The sequence below is a fragment of the Rhineura floridana genome, chromosome 1, assembly GCF_030035675.1.
Source record: "Rhineura floridana isolate rRhiFlo1 chromosome 1, rRhiFlo1.hap2, whole genome shotgun sequence".
Classification (NCBI taxonomy): Eukaryota; Metazoa; Chordata; class Lepidosauria; order Squamata; family Rhineuridae; genus Rhineura; species Rhineura floridana.
The window spans coordinates 27,979,758-28,000,944 of record NC_084480.1 but is presented as its reverse complement, the minus strand read 5'-3'; the positions used below and the strand labels follow the sequence as shown (position 1 = coordinate 28,000,944).

Sequence of the window (21,187 nt, the reverse complement as noted above, 5' to 3'; positions counted from 1 at the left end):
ACGCGACACTGGATGAGCAGGTCTTCATCTACCTTTGGTTTGAGGCCTGTTCTTTCGGTGCGTGGGGGGGTGTTGAAAGAGGCGCGATCACGATCAGCTGAGAGGAGCGGCAGCGCAGTAGCAGAGCCTCTGGTTGAGCACAAACAGCAGCAGCACAGGCTGAGTGAAGGCTGCATGCTGGGAGGGCTGTTGGTAAGGGCGGGAACGCACTGCATGCTGGGATGGCTGTCACATGAGCAGCGGCAACTAACGCAAAACTCCCGCAATCTTCCAGGTTCCCAGCTTGCTATCAGAATTTTTCTGGTATCATTTATTGCAGAAATTAGCGCTAAACTTCCACTACATTCCACCAGAATTCCAGAGCTACCCGTTACGTCATGTGAAAGCCCAAATTTAATGTGCAAATTAACAGGAAATAAATCGTCAGAATAATGGAATAAAGTGCAATGTGAAAGCACCCTCTCTCTCTCAACTGAACTGGTTATTGTGAAGATAAAGCAGGAGAAACCAACATGCGCCATCTTGAGCTCTTGGGTGGAAAAATGGAATGTAAATGTGATAAATACTGCATTTAGAAAGTGCATTTACATGAATGTTTTTTCATTACTCACTGTAACTCTGTATTTGCAGCAGTTTGACATTTCTACAAAAATGTAATCTTTTTTAAAAAAAATTATGAAGCAGCTTCATTGATTACTGTGCCACTGCATAAGCAAGAAAATCCATTCACACATTTTTAAGAACTGGGATTCAGCAGCAAGATGAATCACATAGCTCTGTGTTTGCTCAGCACACAGTTAACCTCTACATATTGTAGTTTACTGGTCACAGGCATTCTTAAGGGATGGCCCAGGGGGCCCAAGCTCCAGTTTTATGCCAGGCCCTGGACCTTATGCCCCCTTCCATCCATTTTTTTTAAACTTTGCTTAAAGGGTGGCTGGGCACAATGAAAAGCACAGGGCTGCTGAGACCCCAGCCGGCATCTGGAACAAGGTCTCAGGAGGTCTGAAAGCTTTACATTAAATATATGACAATACATAGCGCCAAACTACATTTAATTATTTATTTCATTTATACCTTTTTCTTCCAAGGAGCTCGAGATGGCAAACATGGTTCTCATGGCTCCCCATTTTATCCTCTCAACAACCCTGTTAATGTTGGTTGGGCTGAGAGACCACGAGTGGCCCAAGGTCATCCAGTGAACTTCAGGGCTGAGCAGGGATTTGAACCCAGGTCTCCCAGGTCCTAGTCCAACCAGAGCTTGGAAGTAATTTGTTACAAGTAACAAATGACTCGTAATTCATTACTTTTTGAGGAATGAGAGGGTAATTCCTTTACATTTTGATTGTAATAGAACTAGGAGTAATTTTATTACTTTTGTGGAGTGATTGTAATGTTTCCAGCATTACTTTTGGGCATTATTTGGGGAGGGGGAAGCAGGGGAAGTCTTCTGCTCCTCTGATTTGTGGATGAAAATCATGTGCCTCAAATCGGGCTTCTGTGCAGGCTCGCTCTCCTTCATGCTCTGTGGGTGGGTAGGAGGCGACAAGGGAGGAGGTGGAGAGTGAGACGGGGTGGAGTCGAGAATAATAATAATAATAGACTTTAATTTATAGGCCAATGGCCACTCTAGGCGGCTTACAGTAAAATATGATAAAATACAATAAGTAAGATATAGTCAATACATTACATTGTTGGTCAGTGAAGCATGCTGTGAGACTCACAGACAGGGTTTTTAGCAAAGAGAGTGAAGTTCTAAACGCTCTTGGATTCCATCCTTGTATGATCTATACACGCACACACGCAACATACATACAGTTCAGTATAACAAATTATCAGCATTTCAATACAAGGCTAATTTACCCTAGAAGTCTCAGAGGTTGTAAAGGCCTGGTTAAAGAGCCAAGTCTTCAGGCCCCGGCGAAATATTTCTAGGGAAGGGGCATGTCAAAGATCTATTGGGAGGGAGTTCCAGATCGAGGGGGCCGCCACAGAGAAAGCTCTCTCCCGAGTCTTCACCAACCTAGCCACTTTAGTTGGCGGGACTGAGAGCAGGTCCTGTGTGGCCGATCTCGTAGGGCGGCACAATTTATGACGGTGGAGGCGCTCCGTCAGATATACTGGGCCCAAACCGTATAGGGCTTTAAAGGTTAATACCAACACCTTGAATTGAGCCCGGAAAATAACTGGAAGCCAGTGGAGATTGTAAAGCATTGGAGTAATATGATCGTATCGGCGGCTATTCGTGAGTAAACGAGCCGCCGTATTTTGTACCAGCTGTAGTTTCCGGACTGTTTTCAAGGGTAGCCCCACGTAGAGCGCATTGCAGTAGTCTAAACGAGAGGTGACCAGAGCGTGCACTACAAGTGGGAGCTGGTGAACAGGAAGATAGGGTTGCAGCCTTCGAACGAGGCGCAGTTGACCCCAAGCTGCCCGGCACACCGATGAAACTTGGGCCTCCATAGACAGCTCGGAATCAAGAATCACCCCAAGACTGCGGACCTGATTTTTCAGGGGCAATTGTACCCCATTAAATATCAGGTCGATGTCTCCCAATCTTCCCTTGTCTCCCACGAGCAGTACTTCAGTTTTATCAGGATTCAGCTTTAGCCTGTTTCTTCCCATCCATCCACTCACAGATTCCAGGCACTTGGACATGGTTTCCACAGCCGACTCTGGTGAGGTCTTAAATGAGAGGTAGAGCTGAGTGTCATCCGCATATTGGTGACACTGCAGCCCAAACCTCCTGATGATGGTTCCCAGCGGTTTTACATAAATGTTAAATAGCATGGGAGAAAGGATAGAACCCTGTGGCACACCGCAATTGTTTAAAAAAATGGATGGCAGTGGTGAAGAATGGAGTGGAGGGGAAATGGAGCCGGAGGGAAAGAACATGGATAAAGGAGGAGAAGGTGGCAGCAGCAAAATGGAGATAAAAAACTGTGGAGGTGAAAGATGACGTACATGTGTGTGTGTGTGTGTGTGTGTGTGTGTGTGTGTGTGTGTGTGTGAGAGAGAGAGAGAGAGAGAGAGAGAGAGAGAGAGAGAGAGAGAGAGAGAGAGAGTGAGAGAGAGAGAATACTGTCTCTGCACTTGGCACACAAAGTGGCCTCCACCACCCTCTCCGGCTACTGTGCTGTATTTGCATCTCAGAGGAAAATGTTTGACTGGGTGAGTGAACATAACATAAGAAGAGCCTGCTGGATCAGGCCAGTGGCCCATCTAGTCCAGCATCCTGTTCTCACAGTGGCCAACCAGGTGCCTGGGGAAGCCCGCAAGCAGGACCCGAGTGCAAGAACACTCTCCCCTTAGTTGGTGGCAGGGCAAGGTCCTGGAGGTGGTTAAGTGAGAGAGATTATGCTTGCTGGCTGAGTGGGGGGCATTGCACTTGGTTTGACATGCAAAGATCTGAGTAGTGGCCTCTGCCTCCCTCTCTGCCTCCCTTAGCAGCAGAGAGACCACCATTGCTATCTTATGGATAAAAAGAACTATTCTACTACCTTTGTATGTGTGTGTTTATTTTTAATGTTGTTTAATGTGTTTATTTTTAATGTTGTTTTAGGCTAAATAGATGGGCAGCAGCCAAGGCCAGCATCTTGTAGGCATTTTTTTAAAAAAAGTAATTGAAATGTAATTGTAGTGGATTACTTTTGAGAAAAGTAATCAGTTACTTTCAGAGCAATCGTAACAGTAATTACTACTTTTTGGGGCCATGTAATTGTAACTGTAATTTATTACTTTTAAAAAGTAATCTTCCAAGATCTGAGTCCAACACTCTAACCACTACACCACATTGGTTCCCACATTACAAGGGAAATGTATCTAGCAGTCTTGCAACTTAAAAAAATGAAAAGCAGCTGCAGAAAGCTGCAGTGTGATCAGAGGAGTGGTGCAAGGGATGCAGAAGCCTTTCCTTACAGCCACTTTCTCACTCAAAATCACCCACTGCAAGCTCCTTTTCCAGCCATGCAAGATAATATGTAGATAAAAAAGGGTCAAAGGGGAAAGTATTAAGTGGCCCCAGGACCCAAACATCAGTTTGGGTGGCCCAAGCATAATTTGGGGTCCCAACATACACACACAACATTCCCATCCCTTACAAACAATCTCACAAGTCATGAAAGAAAGGTTAGCATTTACATTTTTCTACATTTCTGAAATGATACCTTGCCCCAAAACACTCTCCACTCCTTTGTTGTCTTTGGTTAACGAAACATCCTGCCTCAAGAAGAGCCCTGAAAGGCTTGGTGACTATTTTGTAACCTCTTGGTTGGTCCTAATAAATTAGTATTATCATGTTACGGTTTGGAATTTTTCCCCCTCATGGACCAACACAGTTGCATACATTCTATAAAGAGATCAACTCAATTTTAAAACTTTAGTTTTCTAGCCTTTTTCACTGCAAATCCACAAATTATCTTATGAATTATCTCCCCAGAATCAATTTCAATTTATTCCAAATTCACTTAATAGACCAAAAAAAAAGCTGGGGGTTTAACCATTCTTGTTGTATGTGTGTGGGTGCGTGGGAGAGAGATGGGGGGGACAGTAGACATGTTATTCATATTTATTTATGTAGAGCCTGTAACATGGTGTCAGCACCACTGCCCTCAAATTAACATCCCCACTTATGCTTCACTGTCCCATACTCCTGCCTATGCAGAAGGAAGTCCGGGACTCGTTAAGAAATCATCTCATAGAGGGAAGCAGAGATCTCGTCCTCTCAAATCCTAGTTTTAATGCACAAATGCACTCTCTTTGTTCTAGAGAAGGGCCTCAACCAACAACCCATTGTTCAAAATGTTGCTTGTTCTTCTCTAACGCAATTTCTAATCGACTCTAGCAAATCTCACAAGATTGGGAGAAGAAATAGACAGATACAGGGAAACAGGCATTCATAAATATCCTTGAGCGTGATCTATCATATTTCTACACAGCTTAATATACAGAATCTCTAAGTGGTTTATATACATACTAAACCCATGATTTTATCACAGAGGATACAGAAAGATGTCCATAAAACATTAGCAAAAGAAAACAATGTGCTAAAGCCTGGTGATCCACGAAAGGCCTGCAGAAAAAGGTAAGTCTTCAGGAGATGTTTAAAGATAAGCAATGTTTCCACCTCACGAACTTCACATGGGACAGTATTCCAGGGGGTGGGTGCCAATACTGAGGAATTTTTTTTACGTCAAGGTAATGAGGTTGCAGCCAAGCCAAACTGGGAGATGGTTTCAAACCTTATATGGCACCAGGGTATCAGTCCAATTACCCTTCAAATATCTGCTTTGGCAGTGGCTCTCCAAAACATAGGGAGAGCTCTTTCCCAGCTTTGCTTCAGAAGGTTCAGCTAGGGAAACCAGGGATTTTACCTAGTATGGGATCTACATGCGCAAAGGAAACACTCCCTCTTTCTCTTTGAGCTCTGCCCCCGGTCTGCGGGTTCTCTGGCTGTTAGGGCTGCAGACATTTTTTTACTGCAGGCCCAACCTGCAGCAAAGGCTTGTCCCATCAATTTGATATCTCGTGCTAGGAAAAACTTCTGCTGCTGCATTTCGGCATGTTATCAGGTTGGTGTTTGAGAAAGAGGCTGCATGGAAGAGGAAGAAGAAACCAAGGATGATATAGTGGTCATTCAGAAGAGAGGAATACACGAGGACAGCTCATGGGATAATACAGATATGAGGTAAGTAATCAGATTTTCCAATCTTTAAAAAAAATACATTTCAAACTGGAAGACCCCAGTTTTGATCATAGAAGTGGCACAGAAGAATCCCGTTCCGTGCCTGGGACCTACCGGGCAGAGGGACGAGCTTGCGGCCGCTGTCGATGTCCCGGCCGCCATCTTGGATGGGATGCGTGCACACACGGCGCGCTGGCGCGCCGTCGTGTGACGCGGCAGGGAGGCGGGGCGGCTGAAGGCTATTTAAGGCCGCCCCGCCTGCTTCCCGCCATCCAGTTCAAATTTCGGCGGCAATCGGGGCAGCCGCAGCAGCAGCAGCTTCGGCTCGGCGCGGTTTCCTTCAGCGGCAGCTTCGGCCGGGCTCCTTTTGGCGGCAGCTTCGGCGGGGTTCCTTTGGCAGCGATCGCGGCAGCAGCAGCTTCGGCAAGGCGCGGCTTCCTTCAGCGGCAATTTCGGCAGCAGCAGCTTCGGCGGCGGCTTCTCTGCCGGCGCACGTGGGCCTCCGGAGGCTTCCTGTGGCCAGGGTGGCTGGGCGGCAGCGAGCCCCCCCCCCAACCTCATTGAGAGACAGGGAGGCAGTGGCGGCGGGCAACAAGGCCTAGGCGGCGAGGATCCTGGGGCAGTCACGACGAGGCGGCAGCGCAGGATCGGATCCAGCACGGCGAGGACCACAGGCTAGGCGGCCTTTGGCCGGCAACTTTTAAATTTAATTGTTAATTTTAATTAGCGCGGGGGTAGGTGGGGCACGACCCAACCATCAATCCTTGCCACGTGCAGGGCAATTAGGCTACCCTCCAGGATAATTGGGTGCCGGGTGGGGGTATTGATTAAGCAGGCGGGCTCCTTCACAACGCTTTGTAATCACGTCGTTTTGCAAGCGGGGCCCCCTATCTCCCTCTAGTATGCCTAAAAAAGGACAAGGGGGGCCAAAAGGGAAGGGAAAGGCCCCCAGAGCAGGGGGGAGATGCCCACCCCCAGCGGCGGAGGGGGCAAGGAGTGGGGAGGGGCCACCATGTGCGGCCATATTAGCCAGGTTGGAAGCCCTAGAACATGGCTCAAGCCACCCTAATGCACCCCGGGACCAACCTGTGACAGGGAAGAAGAAAGATCCACCACCCAAACGGTCTCGGGGGAAAACACAGCGGCCAGTGAACAGTGCTGATGCAGGGGCTGTTGCTTCCATCTTAGCGCGACTGGATGTGCTGGAGGCCGGGCTCAGGGCTGAGGCGAGGACGCCCAGCATAGAGCCAGGCGCAACTCCCACCCTGCAAGCAGCCCCAACAATGCAGCCCGCACAAGGACCTTCGGCGGAAAGCACACAGGGTGAGTCCTCTATCATGCCACAACAACAAGGACAGCAGCAGTGGAGCTGGGCCCCCTGGGGGTACCCCTACTGGCCCTTTTCCCCACCAGCGGTAACCGAGGGATATGGGCAGGCAGGGACCCCCGCCGGCGGGGGGGAGGTTACGCCACAGCAGCAGCATCCCCTAAGGGAGGCCTGCGAGCAGGTCTGGCACCTCGCCGCTGGGACGGCGACGGAAGGAGGACATCAGCCCGCCCTGTCTGCCAACCCCCCTGCAGAGATATCCGACCCCCTGGGATCAGTCAGAGAGGGGGCCATACCTTTTGGGGAAACGTCTGCCCCACTGGGTTTTCATCTTCTGCCTGCTACGAAGGACAGAATATGGAGGGGAGAGTATGTGGACCTATTCTCGCTCCTGTACAGGGAGCCGGTTGGGAAGGATAAGGATAAAGGAGAACATGCAGAGCCCGATAGGCCCAAGCGCCGACGGGTAGAGCGCTCTTGGGCTAACTGGCTGCCTGCATTCCTTACCTACATGGGGGTGGTAATACAGAGGCAGCCTCACAGGGCCTCGGTACTGATCAAATACCTCGATATCATATACCGGGGCTATTCGGAGTTTCAAGGGACGGCATGGCTGGACTACGACCAGGCGTTCCGTATGAGGGCGGCTTTTGATACATCCCTCCCCTGGGACAAGAAGGAGGCTGACCTGTGGCTGCAATTTATGGCGCATTCTAGACCCATGGCAGGCGATAGGGCGGACAGCGGCCATCTCTTGGCGCGCCAGGCATCAGCAACTGCTTCCCGCGGGCCTGCGGGGCAGGGGGTTCAACCCCGCCTGCTTTGCTGGGAGTTCAGCTCGCGTGGCCTTTGCGGTCGGAGCCCGTGCAGGTTCAGACATGAATGTGCCATATGTGGGGGCCCTCACGCCTGCACTAGCTGCCCCAGGGGCCGCCCCTTCAGGGGTGGAAACAGGGATTCGGCTGGCGCAAGGAGGACAGGGGCTGCAGGCGCAGCTCAGGGAAAGGGGCCCCAGCCCAATTAAAATTGCCGAGCTCCGACACTTACTCCACCTTTACCCCCTAGTCCTAGATGCCCAGTTTTTATTAGAAGGCTTCACAGTGGGTTTTCGGATCCCCTATTTAGGTCCCAGGCGACCTTTCATGTCCTGCAACCTTAAGTCAGTGGAAGGCATGGAATCAGTTCTGAGAGAAAAAATTAGGAAGGAAGTAGTAGCCGGCCGGGTTTTGGGCCCCTTTGCTGCACCACCCATCCCCTCACTCAGAGTTTCCCCGTTGGGCCTCGTCCCCAAGAGGGCACCAGGTGAATTTCGCCTGATACACCACCTGTCCTTTCCACAGGGTGAGTCAGTCAATGACTTTATCCCAGCGGAGCTGTGCTCAGTCCGCTACACATCATTCGACTGTGCTGTGCGAATGGTCAGGGACTGCGGGGTTGGGGCCCTTATGGGAAAGTGTGACATCAAGTCTGCTTTCCGCCTCCTCCCGGTCCACCCACAGGACTTCGAGCTGTTGGGCTTGGCTTTTGATGGTGAATATTACGTGGACAGGGCATTGCCTATGGGCTGCTCTATATCATGCTCTGTTTTCGAGCGCTTCAGCTCCTTCTTGGAGTGGGCGGTCAAGAGGCGCGCAGGCTTGCAATCAGTGGTACACTATTTAGATGACTACCTGTTTGCGGGCCCTGCGGACTCAGGCACCTGCAGGGCGTTCATGGCACATTTCGCGGGGCTGGCTGGGGAGCTGGGCGTCCCCCTCACGGCCGAAAAAACTGAGGGCCCATCCACTGCTATCACGTTTCTGGGCATCGAGATAGATACGGTGGCCCAATGCTGCAGGCTTCCTCAGGACAAGTTGGGGGCCCTCAGGGAGAAGATCTCAGAGGTGGTCAGTTCTAATAAGGTGACATTAGCCACTCTCCAACGGCTGGCAGGCCAGCTGAACTTTGCCTGCAGGGTTGTAGCGCCCGGCCGCGCCTTCCTGCGGCGCGTATATGACGCCATGGCTGGCCTATCACGATCCTACCACCGCACACGGGTGACAGCCGCTCTTAGGGCTGACCTGACAGTGTGGTCCACCTTCTTGCGGAACTTTAATGGGGTCTCCCTATGGAGAAGGGATCGCCTGTTGGAGGCAGAGCTACAGGTGCACTCCGATGCCTCGGGTGCCTTCGGTTTTGGGGTCATTCTGCATGACTCATGGTGCCACGGCAGCTGGCCACAGGGCTGGACACTGGCCGGCCTGACCAGAGACCTGACGTTCTTAGAGTTCTTCCCCATTATCGTGGCCGTACACCTCTGGCCCGACAAGCTGTGTAATTCCTCAGTCCACTTTTGGTGCGACAACCTCCCCACAGTGCACGTTATTAACACCCTGTCCTCTAGAAACCCAACGTTATGCTTCTGGTGCGAGCATTCGTGCTCCAATGTCTTCGCTATAATATTCAGTTCCTGGCGCGCCACGTTCCGGGTATTGACAATAGTATTGCTGATGCTCTATCACGGAACCAGATGGAGAAGTTTCGCCAGCTGGCACCGTGGGCAAGGGCTCTGCCGGAGGCGTTCCCCCCAGCGCTATGGGAGATTGGAGGATTGAATCAGAAAGGGCCATAAGCCTTTCTGTGGCGCCCAGCACTTTGGCCAGCTACCAGGGGGCAGGTAGGGATCTATCTAACTTCAGAGAGTCCAGGGGTTACGTCCAGGAGTGGCCCATCCCGGTCGAGCAGCTTATGGAGTTCTGCGTGGAGGGGAAACGGAGAGGCCTTTCAGTCAGGACCATCAAAGGTAAGCTCTCAGGCCTCGCTTTCCTAGCGAAGGCACGGGGCTTTCAGGACTACACGGGTGACTTTAGGGTGCGCCGGATGCTGGAGGGTTGGTCCCGCGAGCGCCCTTGCCCCCCGGATGCCCGCCTCCCCTTTTCCCCAGAGCTATTGTTTGGCCTGCAGGGACAGTGGAAGCACTTGTGTTCTTCCCCTTTCGAGGCCCTGCTATATCATGCTACGGCCCTCACTCTGTTTTTTGGGGCCTTCCGAATTGGGGAGGTGGTGGCAGCTTCCAAGAGGGATAACTCCCTCCGAGCCCTGCTAGCCTCCGACCTCAGCTGGAGGGCAGAGCGGGCCATCCTGCGGCTCAGGCGGTCTAAAACGGACCAGCATGGTAAGGGGCGCCTGGTGGTATTAGCCCCATGCTGGCAGCAAGAACTCTGCCCAGTAACAGCCCTGCGCGGTTTTGTGGCAGCGAGGGGGTCGCAGTCAGGGTACCTATTCATACATAGGAACTCCCAGCCCCTTACCAGATACCAGTTCTGGTCCGTGGCGAAGGCCGCACTGGGGAACTTAGGCGTGGACCCCAGTAAGTTCGGGACACACTCCTTCCGGATAGGCGCGGCCTCCACGGCGGCCCTATTGGGCTTTACTAAAGACAGGCTTCAGGCCGTGGGCGGGTGGTCCTCGGACGCGTACAAGGCCTACGTTAGACCACTTGCTGACACACACGGCGCCAGCGGCTAGACTTTGCCCCCCCCAGGGCCCCCCCCATTGTTACCCAATGTCGTTGTTGTTTCAACAGATCGCTGGACAAGATCGGAGCAGCCACGCATCCTCCTATGTGGCCACAGTATGATGTTCTGGGCAGGCCGCAGGGCGGCGAAGTCTCGCTTCGGCACGCAGCTGGGGCTCAGTCAATGGGCCGCAGTGCGGTGGCTGGGACGTCGGGGGATGCGTTGGGATGGGCTCCTGCCAGCCTTGTTTCAACCGGCTGTGGAAGTGGCAGCGCCCCAGGTGCTGGTGATCCACCTCGGGGGCAACGACTTGGGTCTGTTAAAGGGCAAGGCCCTAATTGAACAGGCATGCGGTGACCTCCGGGCCATTGCACGTCGCTGGCCGGGGGTGCACTTAGTGTGGTCAGACATCCTGCCGCGCAGGAGGTGGAATTGTGCCGGTGACCCACGAGGGATGGACAGGGCACGGAAAAAGGTGAACAGGCAAATTCAGAGGGCCCTTAGGGACTTAGGAGGTTCTGTCATCCACCACCCAGAGGTGGGCCACAACAAGCTTGAGCTGTTTCGGCCTGACGGCGTCCATTTGACGGACAAGGGCAACGACATCTTTCTAAGGGACCTGCAGAAGGGTTTACACCAGATTCTTATCGGGTGTGGGGTAAAGGGGGACTAAGCAGAGGCTTGTCCCCCTTCTGTGGCGAAGAAGTGCGGGGAAAGGTTAAAGGGAAAGGGCAGCTAGGTGACACCTTTAGGCACCTTTGGGGGTGACAGGCGGTCCGGAGGCCTGCAGCTCAGGGCTACACGGCCCGGGGACAGGGTACGGGCCGCCTTTGGGGCCAACGTGCCTCATCCGCTCAGAGTTTCAGGGCTCCGAGGGGCGGTGATGCGGGTTGGACCCCCTACACATCTTCAGGGTGTGGCTGGAGCTGGGGGGCTGGCACAGGGCAGCCCCAGGCTCAGGCAGGGCATGATCGCCCGATAGCTGCTAACAGGCTTTGCCTGGATCTCCAGAACGCCCCGCCCTTAATCTCCCTTCTGCAGGTTCATTATTCAATTGATTCTGTTTAAATAAAGTGGCCCATCATTTACCCAAGCAATGGTGTCTGTGTTTTATTTCGGCAATAGGCCGCAATCCCGTTCCGTGCCTGGGACCTACCGGGCAGAGGGACGAGCTTGCGGCCGCTGTCGATGTCCCGGCCGCCATCTTGGATGGGATGCGTGCACACACGGCGCGCTGGCGCGCCGTCGTGTGACGCGGCAGGGAGGCGGGGCGGCTGAAGGCTATTTAAGGCCGCCCCGCCTGCTTCCCGCCATCCAGTTCAAATTTCGGCGGCACCCGCCCGACCCTCCCTCTGCTGCAGTGTGATCCATTTGGTCGCTACGGGGCCGACTAGGAATTTTTGGCCTGCCTGCCTCGCTTTGCTGGCAGGTTTCTTTTGCCTACTCCACACTGTGGTTGGGGGGAGGGGTCAAGGGTTAGCACGGGTGCCCCTGGGGTCAATAGGCTGATTGGGCTGTTTAGTTTGTATTGTTAACGGTCACTTTGGGATGCAAGCGAAGAAGTGCGGGGAAAGGTTAAAGGGAAAGGGCAGCTAGGTGACACCTTTAGGCACCTTTGGGGGTGACAGGCGGTCCGGAGGCCTGCAGCTCAGGGCTACACGGCCCGGGGACAGGGTACGGGCCGCCTTTGGGGCCAACGTGCCTCATCCGCTCAGAGTTTCAGGGCTCCGAGGGGCGGTGATGCGGGTTGGACCCCCTACACATCTTCAGGGTGTGGCTGGAGCTGGGGGGCTGGCACAGGGCAGCCCCAGGCTCAGGCAGGGCATGATCGCCCGATAGCTGCTAACAGGCTTTGCCTGGATCTCCAGAACGCCCCGCCCTTAATCTCCCTTCTGCAGGTTCATTATTCAATTGATTCTGTTTAAATAAAGTGGCCCATCATTTACCCAAGCAATGGTGTCTGTGTTTTATTTCGGCAATAGGCCGCAAAAAGGTTTTAAGTCTTCTTCCCACACATTCCTGAAGATGCCACAGGCCCCTCTGGGGTAGGGGTGAGAGAAACAGGCAGGGCTAAACATCTCACCCAGTAGGGCCAATAGGAGCTTTGGTGGGATTATTTAGATTGGGGTGGGCAGACTTCAGGATCTATTTTCCATTTTACTGGAACCCTGAAATCCACTAACCAGAACCTGGTGCAAAGACATAGAAATAAAGAATTCTGAACCCAGGAATTTATTTTACTAGAACTGAAAAGAGTTCGCAGAAATCCACTCAAGGTTATTCCAAGCTTTCTGCAATTCACCAGTATATTTGGGTTCTTCTGGAGGTGGGGGGAGGGGAAGAGGGTGATTTTGTTGCTGCTGTTGTTAAAGATCTGGGAGGCAGAACTTCTTACTGATCTAATATAAACCACCCAAAGATCTTCCAGGAGATCCAGATCTACGTTCTGCCCACCTCTGGTTTAGGTCAAGGAAATAGGATGGAAGGAGAGTTAACCCCCTACCCCTGATCAACTGTTCCAATCAACATCTTTTTGCCGCACTGCAGAAGTAAAACGTTACCCAAAACAAGAAAAGGGAAAATCAAAACAGCAACATACCATGTCCCTGTTGTCTTCACTGTACAGCAATCTTGTGTAACTCTCTCCAGTGCTCTTAGGATTTTTTCGCCTGTCTTGTATTTCCTGTTTTTCAATTTTCTCTTCACTGCCCCGATCGGGGGGAAAGAGGCTTTTAATACTCAAAGTTTATTGCTACACTTGCAAGTTATTAGTTTTGTGAAGTCTGTAGGCATAGTGCCAGGAAGGAGGAGCCTAAGGAGTGAGTAAGTGGACTGGCAAGGTGCCAGTGAGGAAAAGCAGAGCTGAGAAAGGAAACGTGACATTTCACTAATGAAAGTTTTGATCAATTAGTAAATGTATGCATTTTTCCCCTTTAAGTGTATGTGTGTAATGCTGCCTTTGATCTAAGGGATGTAACATAGGAAGCTGCCTCCTAATGAGTCAGACCATTGGTCTACCTAGCTCAATATTGTCTATGTCTGGGATCCACAATATTGTCTATGTCTGGGATCCACTATGGTGCTCTCAGACACCCCCTTTAGTGTCCACCAAGACCCTCTGACCCATCCCAATTTTTATTTTTTTAAAAAATGAGGAGTTTTGTTTGGTTGGAAGGAGTTGCCTGTCGGGGGGGGAATGTCCCCCTCTTTTTTTTGGTCTGTTTTTTATTTGTTTTGTGTGATGTGTGCATCGGTGTTGTGCTTTGTTGCTTGGGTGGGTAGGGCTCTGAGCATTGCCAGTTTTTGTTTTGTAAAATGGATATTTTGTGGTGCTCTACAACAGTTCCTTAGGTTTCCAAATGTGCCCCCAGGACCAGAAAGATGGAGACCCCCTAGTCTATGCTGATTGGCAATCAAGCTCCAGGATTTCAGGCATGGGTGATTTCCGGTTAACCGCCTACCTACAGATGTCCGGGATTGAATCTGCAACCTTCAGCACGCAAAGCACATGGTCCACCACTGAGCTACAGCTCTTGAATGAATTTTACCAGAAGTAAAATTTATTTATTTATTATTTAATTTATATCCCGCCCTTCCTCCCAACAGAAGCCCAGGGCGGCAAACAAAAGCAGTAAAAACACTTTAAAACATCATAAACACACACCTTAAAATACATTAAAACAAAACAACTTTAAAAACATTGTTTAAAAAAGCTTTATAATAATATAATAATAAATTTTATTTGTTAGTCGCCTATCTGTCCGAATTAACGGACACTCTAGGCGACTTACAGCAAACATAATAAAATACAGTATACAATCATAAAAGGCACAAGGTAGTCTAAAACATCAATTAATACATTATAAAAACTCATCCACCCTGAGGATTCTGTAGGCCTGCCTGAATAGCCAGGTCTTTAAGGCTCGGCGAAAACCCATCAGGGAGGAGGCATGTCGGAGATCCAAAGGAAGAGAATTCCAGAGAGTGGTGGCCACAACCGAAAATGCCCTCTCTCTGGTCCGCACCAGCCTAGCTGTTTTGACTGGTGGGACCGAGAGAAGGTCCTGTGTGGCTGATCTTGTTAGGCGGCCTAATTGATGATGCTGGAGGCGTTCCTTCAGATAAACTGGGCCGAAACTGTATAGGGTTTTAAAGGTCAAGACCAACACCTTGAATTGGGCCCGGTAAACAACTGGTAACCAGTGCAGATCTCTTAACACTGGGGTGATATGATCCCAGCGGCGACAATGTGTGATCAAACGTGAAGCTGCATTTTGTACCAGCTGCAATTTCCGGACCGTTTTCAAGGGTAACCCCACATAGAGCGCATTACAGTAGTCTAAGCGAGAGGAGACCAGGGCATGTATCACTCGTGGGAGCAGATGGACAGGAAGGTAGGGTCGCAGCCTCCGTATCAGATGCAATTGATACCAAGCTGCCCGGCTGACTGCCAAAACCTGAGCCTCCATGGACAGCTGGGAGTCAAGAATGACCCCTAGGCTGCGGACCTGGTCCTTCAGGGGCAATCTCACCCCATTCAGCACCAAGTCACTATCTCCCAGCCTTCTTTTGTCACCCACGAGCAACACCTTGGTCTTGTCAGGGTTCAGCTTCAGTCTGTTCTCGCCCATCCATCCACTTACGGACTCCAGGCACTTGGACATGGTGTTCACAGCCAACTCTGGTGAGGACTTAAATGAGAGATAGAGCTGTCATCCGCATACTGGTGACACTGCAGCCCAAAACTCCTGATGATAGCCCCCAGCGGCTTTACATAGATGTTGAATAGCATGGGGGAGAGGATAGAACCCTGCGACACTCCACAATTAAGAGGCCAAGGGTCTGAAACCTCATCCCCCAATGCCACCCGTTGGTACCTGCCTGAGAGATAGGAACTGAACCACTGTAAAACAGTGCCTCCCATTCCCAAGCTCTTCAGGCGGTTTAAAAACATCTTAAATAAAAAAGGTTAAAAAAACATATTGCTTTAAAAAAAGGTTTTAAAAAAAACATATTAAAAGCAATTCCAACACAGACGCAGACTGGGATAGGTCTTAACATAAAAGACTTGTTGAAAGAGGAAAGTCTTCAATAGGAACTGAAAAGATAACAGAGATGGCACCTGCCTAATATTTAAGGGGAGGGAATTCCAAAATTAAGTACAGCTTCATAAGATTACTGCTACAAATGCCCAGGCAGCCAAACTCACCACCTGTGTTTGCTTTGCTCCAATTGTCCAGGAAAAATTGGTTAATTTGTTTATTACATGTTTATATCACCCACCTTCCAAGGAGCTCACAGCAGTATACAAAGTCATTCTCCACCCTCACTTAATCCTAACAATCTTGTGACTTAGGTTAGGCTGAGGAAGACCAGTTGGCTTCAGGTCATCGAGACAGCAGCATGGTCGACATAACACATATTTATTTATTTATTTTCATTATTATATTTGTTAGTCGCTTTCTTCACAAAAGTGATTCAAAGCAACTTACAGAAACAAACAGTAAAAGCAAGTATAGAAACAAGAGCAGAAACAACCTAAATGCTCACCAAGGAACACTTAAGATGGGAACAGGACTAAAACATTTATTGTATATGAATATGAAATTTGAACCCAGATCTCCCTAGTCCAGGGATGGGGTAACCTGTGGCCCTTCTGATGTTCCTCCATCAACCCCAGTCAGCATAGTCAGGGATGACGTGAGTTGTGGTCCAACATCTGGATGGCCACAGGTTCCCCGCCCTTGTTCTGCAAGTTAATCTGCACCAGCTGTTTTTCAGAAAACATAACACTTATGATAGCACATGCAATGTGCATCTGGATCCCAAGGGCTGTTTCCAATTTAAACTCTAATCCTAGGTTTTGAAACAAACTTTTTCATATGATAGGTATCAAATTGACTCTCTTCCCTGTGAGTAGATCTACTTGCAAGGAGGTGTCCCAGACTATTCATCTCTTTTGTATTTTATTATTCCTGCATTGGATGTTGTGCAAGTGTGCTGCAAAAGCAGCTCAGGAAGAAGTGAGAGGAGAGAAGGACCACCGAAAGAAACAAAAAGAAAAGAACCAGGCACAGCATAAATGCCCTATCAGCAGATCAAAGGTCACATGCAAGAAACCTACTAGATTAGTTCCTTTCTTCTACTCTTGCAGTATACTGTCTTCCCCCACTTTCCTAAAATCAACTCTACCCTTGATTGCCATTTACTGAGATGGCGGGATACTATTTCACACTTGGATATCAGTCATGTTCTCATTTATCATGCAAGCCTTATGAAACTTAATTCTGGTGGCAGAACTTGAAGTGCAAACATTCTGGCCTGCAAGTGACATGCCACATTTCCCCTTGATCCACTCTAAATAACAACATGGAGAGTGCTCATTATTTAAGGGGGGAGGGAAACCTTGAAAAGCAGGAAAGTAGAGAGCCTCAGAAAGACCAGTGAATACAAGGTACAGAAGAAGTCTGCAGCAAGAAATAACCTAATGACATCATTGGGAGCATGAAGGGTCTAAAGGCCTTTGGGAAAGCATATGCTTGAAGCAATGATTTCAACGGGATGTCCAAAAATGGGGCTGAAATCACTGTCCCCCTAAATATGGAAAAGATCCAGTAAACCAAGATTTTGCCCATATCTCTAACTCTCTTAGGCCTGATTTACATGTGAGCCATGCACAAAGCTTTCACTCGTGTAAGCCTTCAATTTGGCTCCCATCTCACTTAAATGCTTTTATCATAAATGCCAGGCAGCATTAAGATGCTCATGCTGCACTGGCAGACTAGGGTTGCCAATGACCCAGGAAAAAAAGAGAACATCTCATGCATGATTTTTTTCCTCTTTTTGTTGTCTTTTGCCAGAAACAATGGTCTAATTTAAAGGAAATTTCATGTTTTCGACAATGGATTCACTGTTTACTCTTATCTCAGTCTCAGTGTTCTCTATCTGTAAAAAATGGGCAACCCGTTTCTATGTGTCAAATCCTTTGGTCATATGCTGCCTGCATAGCCTTGTTAACAATGACACAGCTGCAGTCTGGATTATGGTGTAATACATAAGGGGGGGTTGATATCATGCACTGATAGTATTGCTTGGTGACCAACCACTTCAACAGCAGTAAATTTAAAGAAAAGGAGAAGGGTTTGCACTTGCACCCTGGACCTATGAGAAATTATAGGACTACAACCCAGGATCCATACTTGGGGTGCTTCCACACAGTTGCTATTCAACTGCAGATTGGCAAATTCAGATGGCACAATGAAAGTTGATTTGGTGCCCTTGCACAACAAACCTAGTTCCCCCAAAACTGGACCTTTTGCACTTTTTGCGATGAAAATGATGAGACAATACACTGAAAAGTGTGGGACAGTAATTGCTTAGCACACATTGTATAACCTCCTTGCAAACAATCAGAATGAATGCACAATAAATAGCCGACATTGTCTAACCTCTCAAGAAACTTTGTGCAAACAAGTAAGTTTGAATGCTCAAGGAAGCGACCTAGGGCACTGCCAAAGTACCAGAATAATGATTCTAAATGCATTTACCTGGAGAACATCCTAGAAGTCTGGGTGTTTTCATCTCCAACCTATTCGGCTATGTAGATCTGGTAGGTGAAGAAATCTATATCCACATAATTGGAAAGAAAAAAAATGAAACAATTTAATTCTCCTCAATTAACAAGATACACCTTCTGATGTCTGACATACTTGAGGGCAGAAAATTCAAGATACGCTGATTGCAATGGCTACTTAAGTGCAGCTTAACTGCATGATGGATCTCACCCAAACAGACAATAAAAATTCCCCTTGGAAACAATACCTTCCTCCATGTTTTTAGAGCCAAACAACACATTACACAAGAGACCGGTGAGTAGCTCTTCTAACATTATTTGTTTTACTTTAATGCAGTCATATAGGAAAGCAGGAGGGGCCCCCCAAATCTGGGCAATGGAAGTGCGTCGTCCTTCCCATTTGCAATCTCATCAATTTAAATCCATCACTGAAACTGCTGTTAGCAGGGGAGGAACAGGACAGGTTCCCCATGAGGGTAACAGGAATGTGGGAAAGGTGATTTAAATTAGGAATTCAGCATGGGGGCAAGGACGGTTAAACATAACAGCTACAGAAGGACCACAGCTCAATGGCAGAGCATCAGCTTTGCATGCTGAAGACCCATGTTCAATCTCTGGCATTTCCAAGTAGGGCTGGGACAGAGCCCTGCCTGAAACCCTGGAGAGCCTCTGCCAGTAACAGTGGATGATACTGAGCAACACGGTCTGACTCAATATAAGGCAGTGGCTAAAGCACTTTGGACAGCTCAAAAGTTCATACTAAAACTCGGCGTAGACTCCACTGCCCCACTCACATGGAGCCACCATGCCACTGGTATAAGCAGCTTCCAATGTTTAACCCTCACAAAAATCTGATCAAATTTGAATGTTCCTTCCCCAGGCTGCTGTTTTTAAATTTAAAACAAAAAAGTAGGAAGATTTGAACTATATGGGCCAAATGGGACTGGATCTAATCAAAAATGCCCTCCCAAAATTCTCCACCCTATTTGTATTTTACTTGTCATTTTTACAAAGTATTAATCTCCTTAAGATCGCCCTTGATAAAGAGTTGTGTGTTAACCCAAAATGCTTTGGGCTACAATGAATCATCTTCATTACCTTTCCAGCCCTGCATTTTGTTTTGATCTCGCAACTCGAGGATTCATCCCTCTTCTTGGCCTGAATGTACTTTAGTGCTCCCCGCTGTTTATTTTCATTTTCCATCCCTATCACTGCCAATGCCCCAGACCTAGCATCAAGGGGCTGCATCCAACCCAACTGAAATTTAATGGACATGACTAATTGTGGCCCATTAATTTCATGAGAACCTAAGAAAAGCCCTGCTGGATCTGGCGAGAGGCCCATCATAGTCCAAGCATCCTGTTCTCAAGGACACTAGCCAGATACCTACGGGAAGCCCACAAGCAGGACTTAAGCACAAGAGTGTTCTCTCCGATTGTGACTCCCAGCAACTGGTATTCAGAGGCATACCACCTCCAACAGCAAAGGTAGAAAAGTTCTACACTTGAGTAAAACTTGGTTCGCTACAACTCATTCTGCGGTGGTGGTAGTGGTGGAGCTATGTTCAACGGCCACAAGAGTGACAGAGAACATTCACAGAAGCTTTTGTTGGATGGCTGTCTTTTGCAGGAGAGGGGCGAAACGACAGAGAGAACATTCTAAGAGCAATCTCTTCTAAGAAATTTCAGTTCAGCTCTAGGCATCAGAAAAAACTTCCTGTTAGAGCCACACGACAATGGAATCAATTACTTAAAGAGGTAGTGGGCTCTCCGACACTGGAGGCATTCAGGAGGCAGCTGCACAGCCATCTGTTGGGAATGCTTTGATTTGGATTCCTGCATTGCGCAGGGGGTTGGACTTGATGGCCTTAGAGGCCCCTTCCAACTCTATTATTCTATGATTCTAGGCAATGTTTTGCAGGAAGGGACTCCCCATTCTGCTGAATCAGGTCTATTCTGTCAAGTGCTGTTTCTAACAGTTTGCTGCCAGAGTTTTCTGGGAAATTTAAGTCATGTGGCATAGGGGAGTCATATGACGTGATCAGATCCTGACAGTTCCCCCCCCCCTAATTTCCCACTCATCCATGAAGCTCGCTGAGTGACCTTGGGCCAGTCACTCACCCTCAGCTCAACCTACCTCACAGGGTTGTTGTGAGGATAAAATGGAGAGGGGAGAACCATGCACACCACTAATTAATCCTAATTAATCCTTTATTTCTTTCATTTTGAAAGTTCTAGAAAGACTGAAGTGAAACCGACCAAATGAAAAGAACAGGACCCTGGGTTTTATCCATTGTGAGCCCTCCTTAGAGTATGCCTACTGAAATTAATAAACCTAAGTTATTCAGCTTCATTAACTTCAGTAGGTTTACTCTGAGTTGGACTAGCATTGGATACAATCCCCTGCACTGAAATAGTTGTGTGCAGAAACAGTTGTGTGCTTTGTTGATGTATTGCCTTGTTGATGTATTTTTATATTTGTGTTTACTTTTTCTGTAAGCCGCCTTGAGGGCCGTTTGGCCGAAAGGCAGGGTATAAATAAGCATTAACAATAACATTAACAACAATAACACTTTGATACCCTTGGAGGAAAGGCGGGATATAAATGTAATAAATAAAACAAATAATGTTGAAGTTGCCATGCAGGGGCAGGAAGGGACAATAGAAGCAGCCATCTTTTTCTGCCAGAAGACCTGTTGGGGAGATGGAATGCTAGGAAAAGGCACAGCATCACTGCTCCAATCAAATTGGACTCCCCCCCCCAGCTGCTTTTAACATAAAAAGAAACTAGTTAGGGGATGCCCTCAGAAAGCTGGGCAGTTCTTATCACTGCACCTCAAAGCAGACATTTTGGGGCTGGAAAAAGTACAGAAAAGGACAATCAAAATGATCAAGCAGGGCTAAAAGAACCCTACTATGAGAAAAGGCTGCAATGTTGTCAGCTTTTCAGTTGAGAGAAAAGGGGCACAAGGGGAAGGGGTCAGGATAAAGACAGGCATATAAAATTATGCACTGCGTGAAGGAAGTGGATAGAGACAAGTGGATAAGAACTAGGGAATTCACTAACCACGCATTCTAGCAATGCCCACCAACTTCAATGACTTTAAA

The 21,187-nt window shown here is 48.8% G+C and overlaps 2 protein-coding genes across 8 annotated transcripts in view; one reads left to right on the top strand and one right to left on the bottom strand.

The window, feature by feature from the left end:
- OSMR (oncostatin M receptor) overlaps positions 1–21,187 on the bottom strand; it is a 97,865-nt gene that overhangs the window by 74,453 nt on the left and 2,225 nt on the right. For 6 of the 7 annotated variants that reach the window (XM_061616816.1, XM_061616801.1, XM_061616825.1 and 3 more), the window contains exon 2: positions 18,055–18,130. In XM_061616816.1, coding sequence (XP_061472800.1) covers positions 18,055–18,088 — 34 coding nt within the window. In that variant the 5' untranslated portion in view covers positions 18,089–18,130. Of the gene's footprint in view, positions 1–13,106; positions 13,294–18,054; positions 18,131–21,187 lie in introns of those variants that run through there. The other variant, XM_061616846.1, reaches the window with a different exon arrangement.
- LOC133380117 (uncharacterized) lies at positions 6,805–12,453 on the top strand. Its single transcript, XM_061616743.1, has 2 exons — positions 6,805–7,006; positions 10,576–12,453. Exons 1-2 carry the CDS (start codon positions 6,967–6,969, stop codon positions 11,178–11,180), a joined length of 645 nt encoding a protein of 214 aa, XP_061472727.1. The 5' UTR covers positions 6,805–6,966; the 3' UTR covers positions 11,181–12,453.

What these genes read in the sequence shown, in the direction of transcription:
- LOC133380117 (XM_061616743.1), top strand. Translation starts at nt 6,967, where the DNA reads ATGCAGCCCGCACAAGGACCTTCGGCGGAAAGCACACAGG. An exon ending in TTCGGCGGAAAGCACACAGG is followed by an intron (nt 7,007 to 10,575) that starts GTGAGTCCTCTA and finishes TTGTTTCAACAG; the next exon opens with ATCGCTGGACAAGATCGGAG.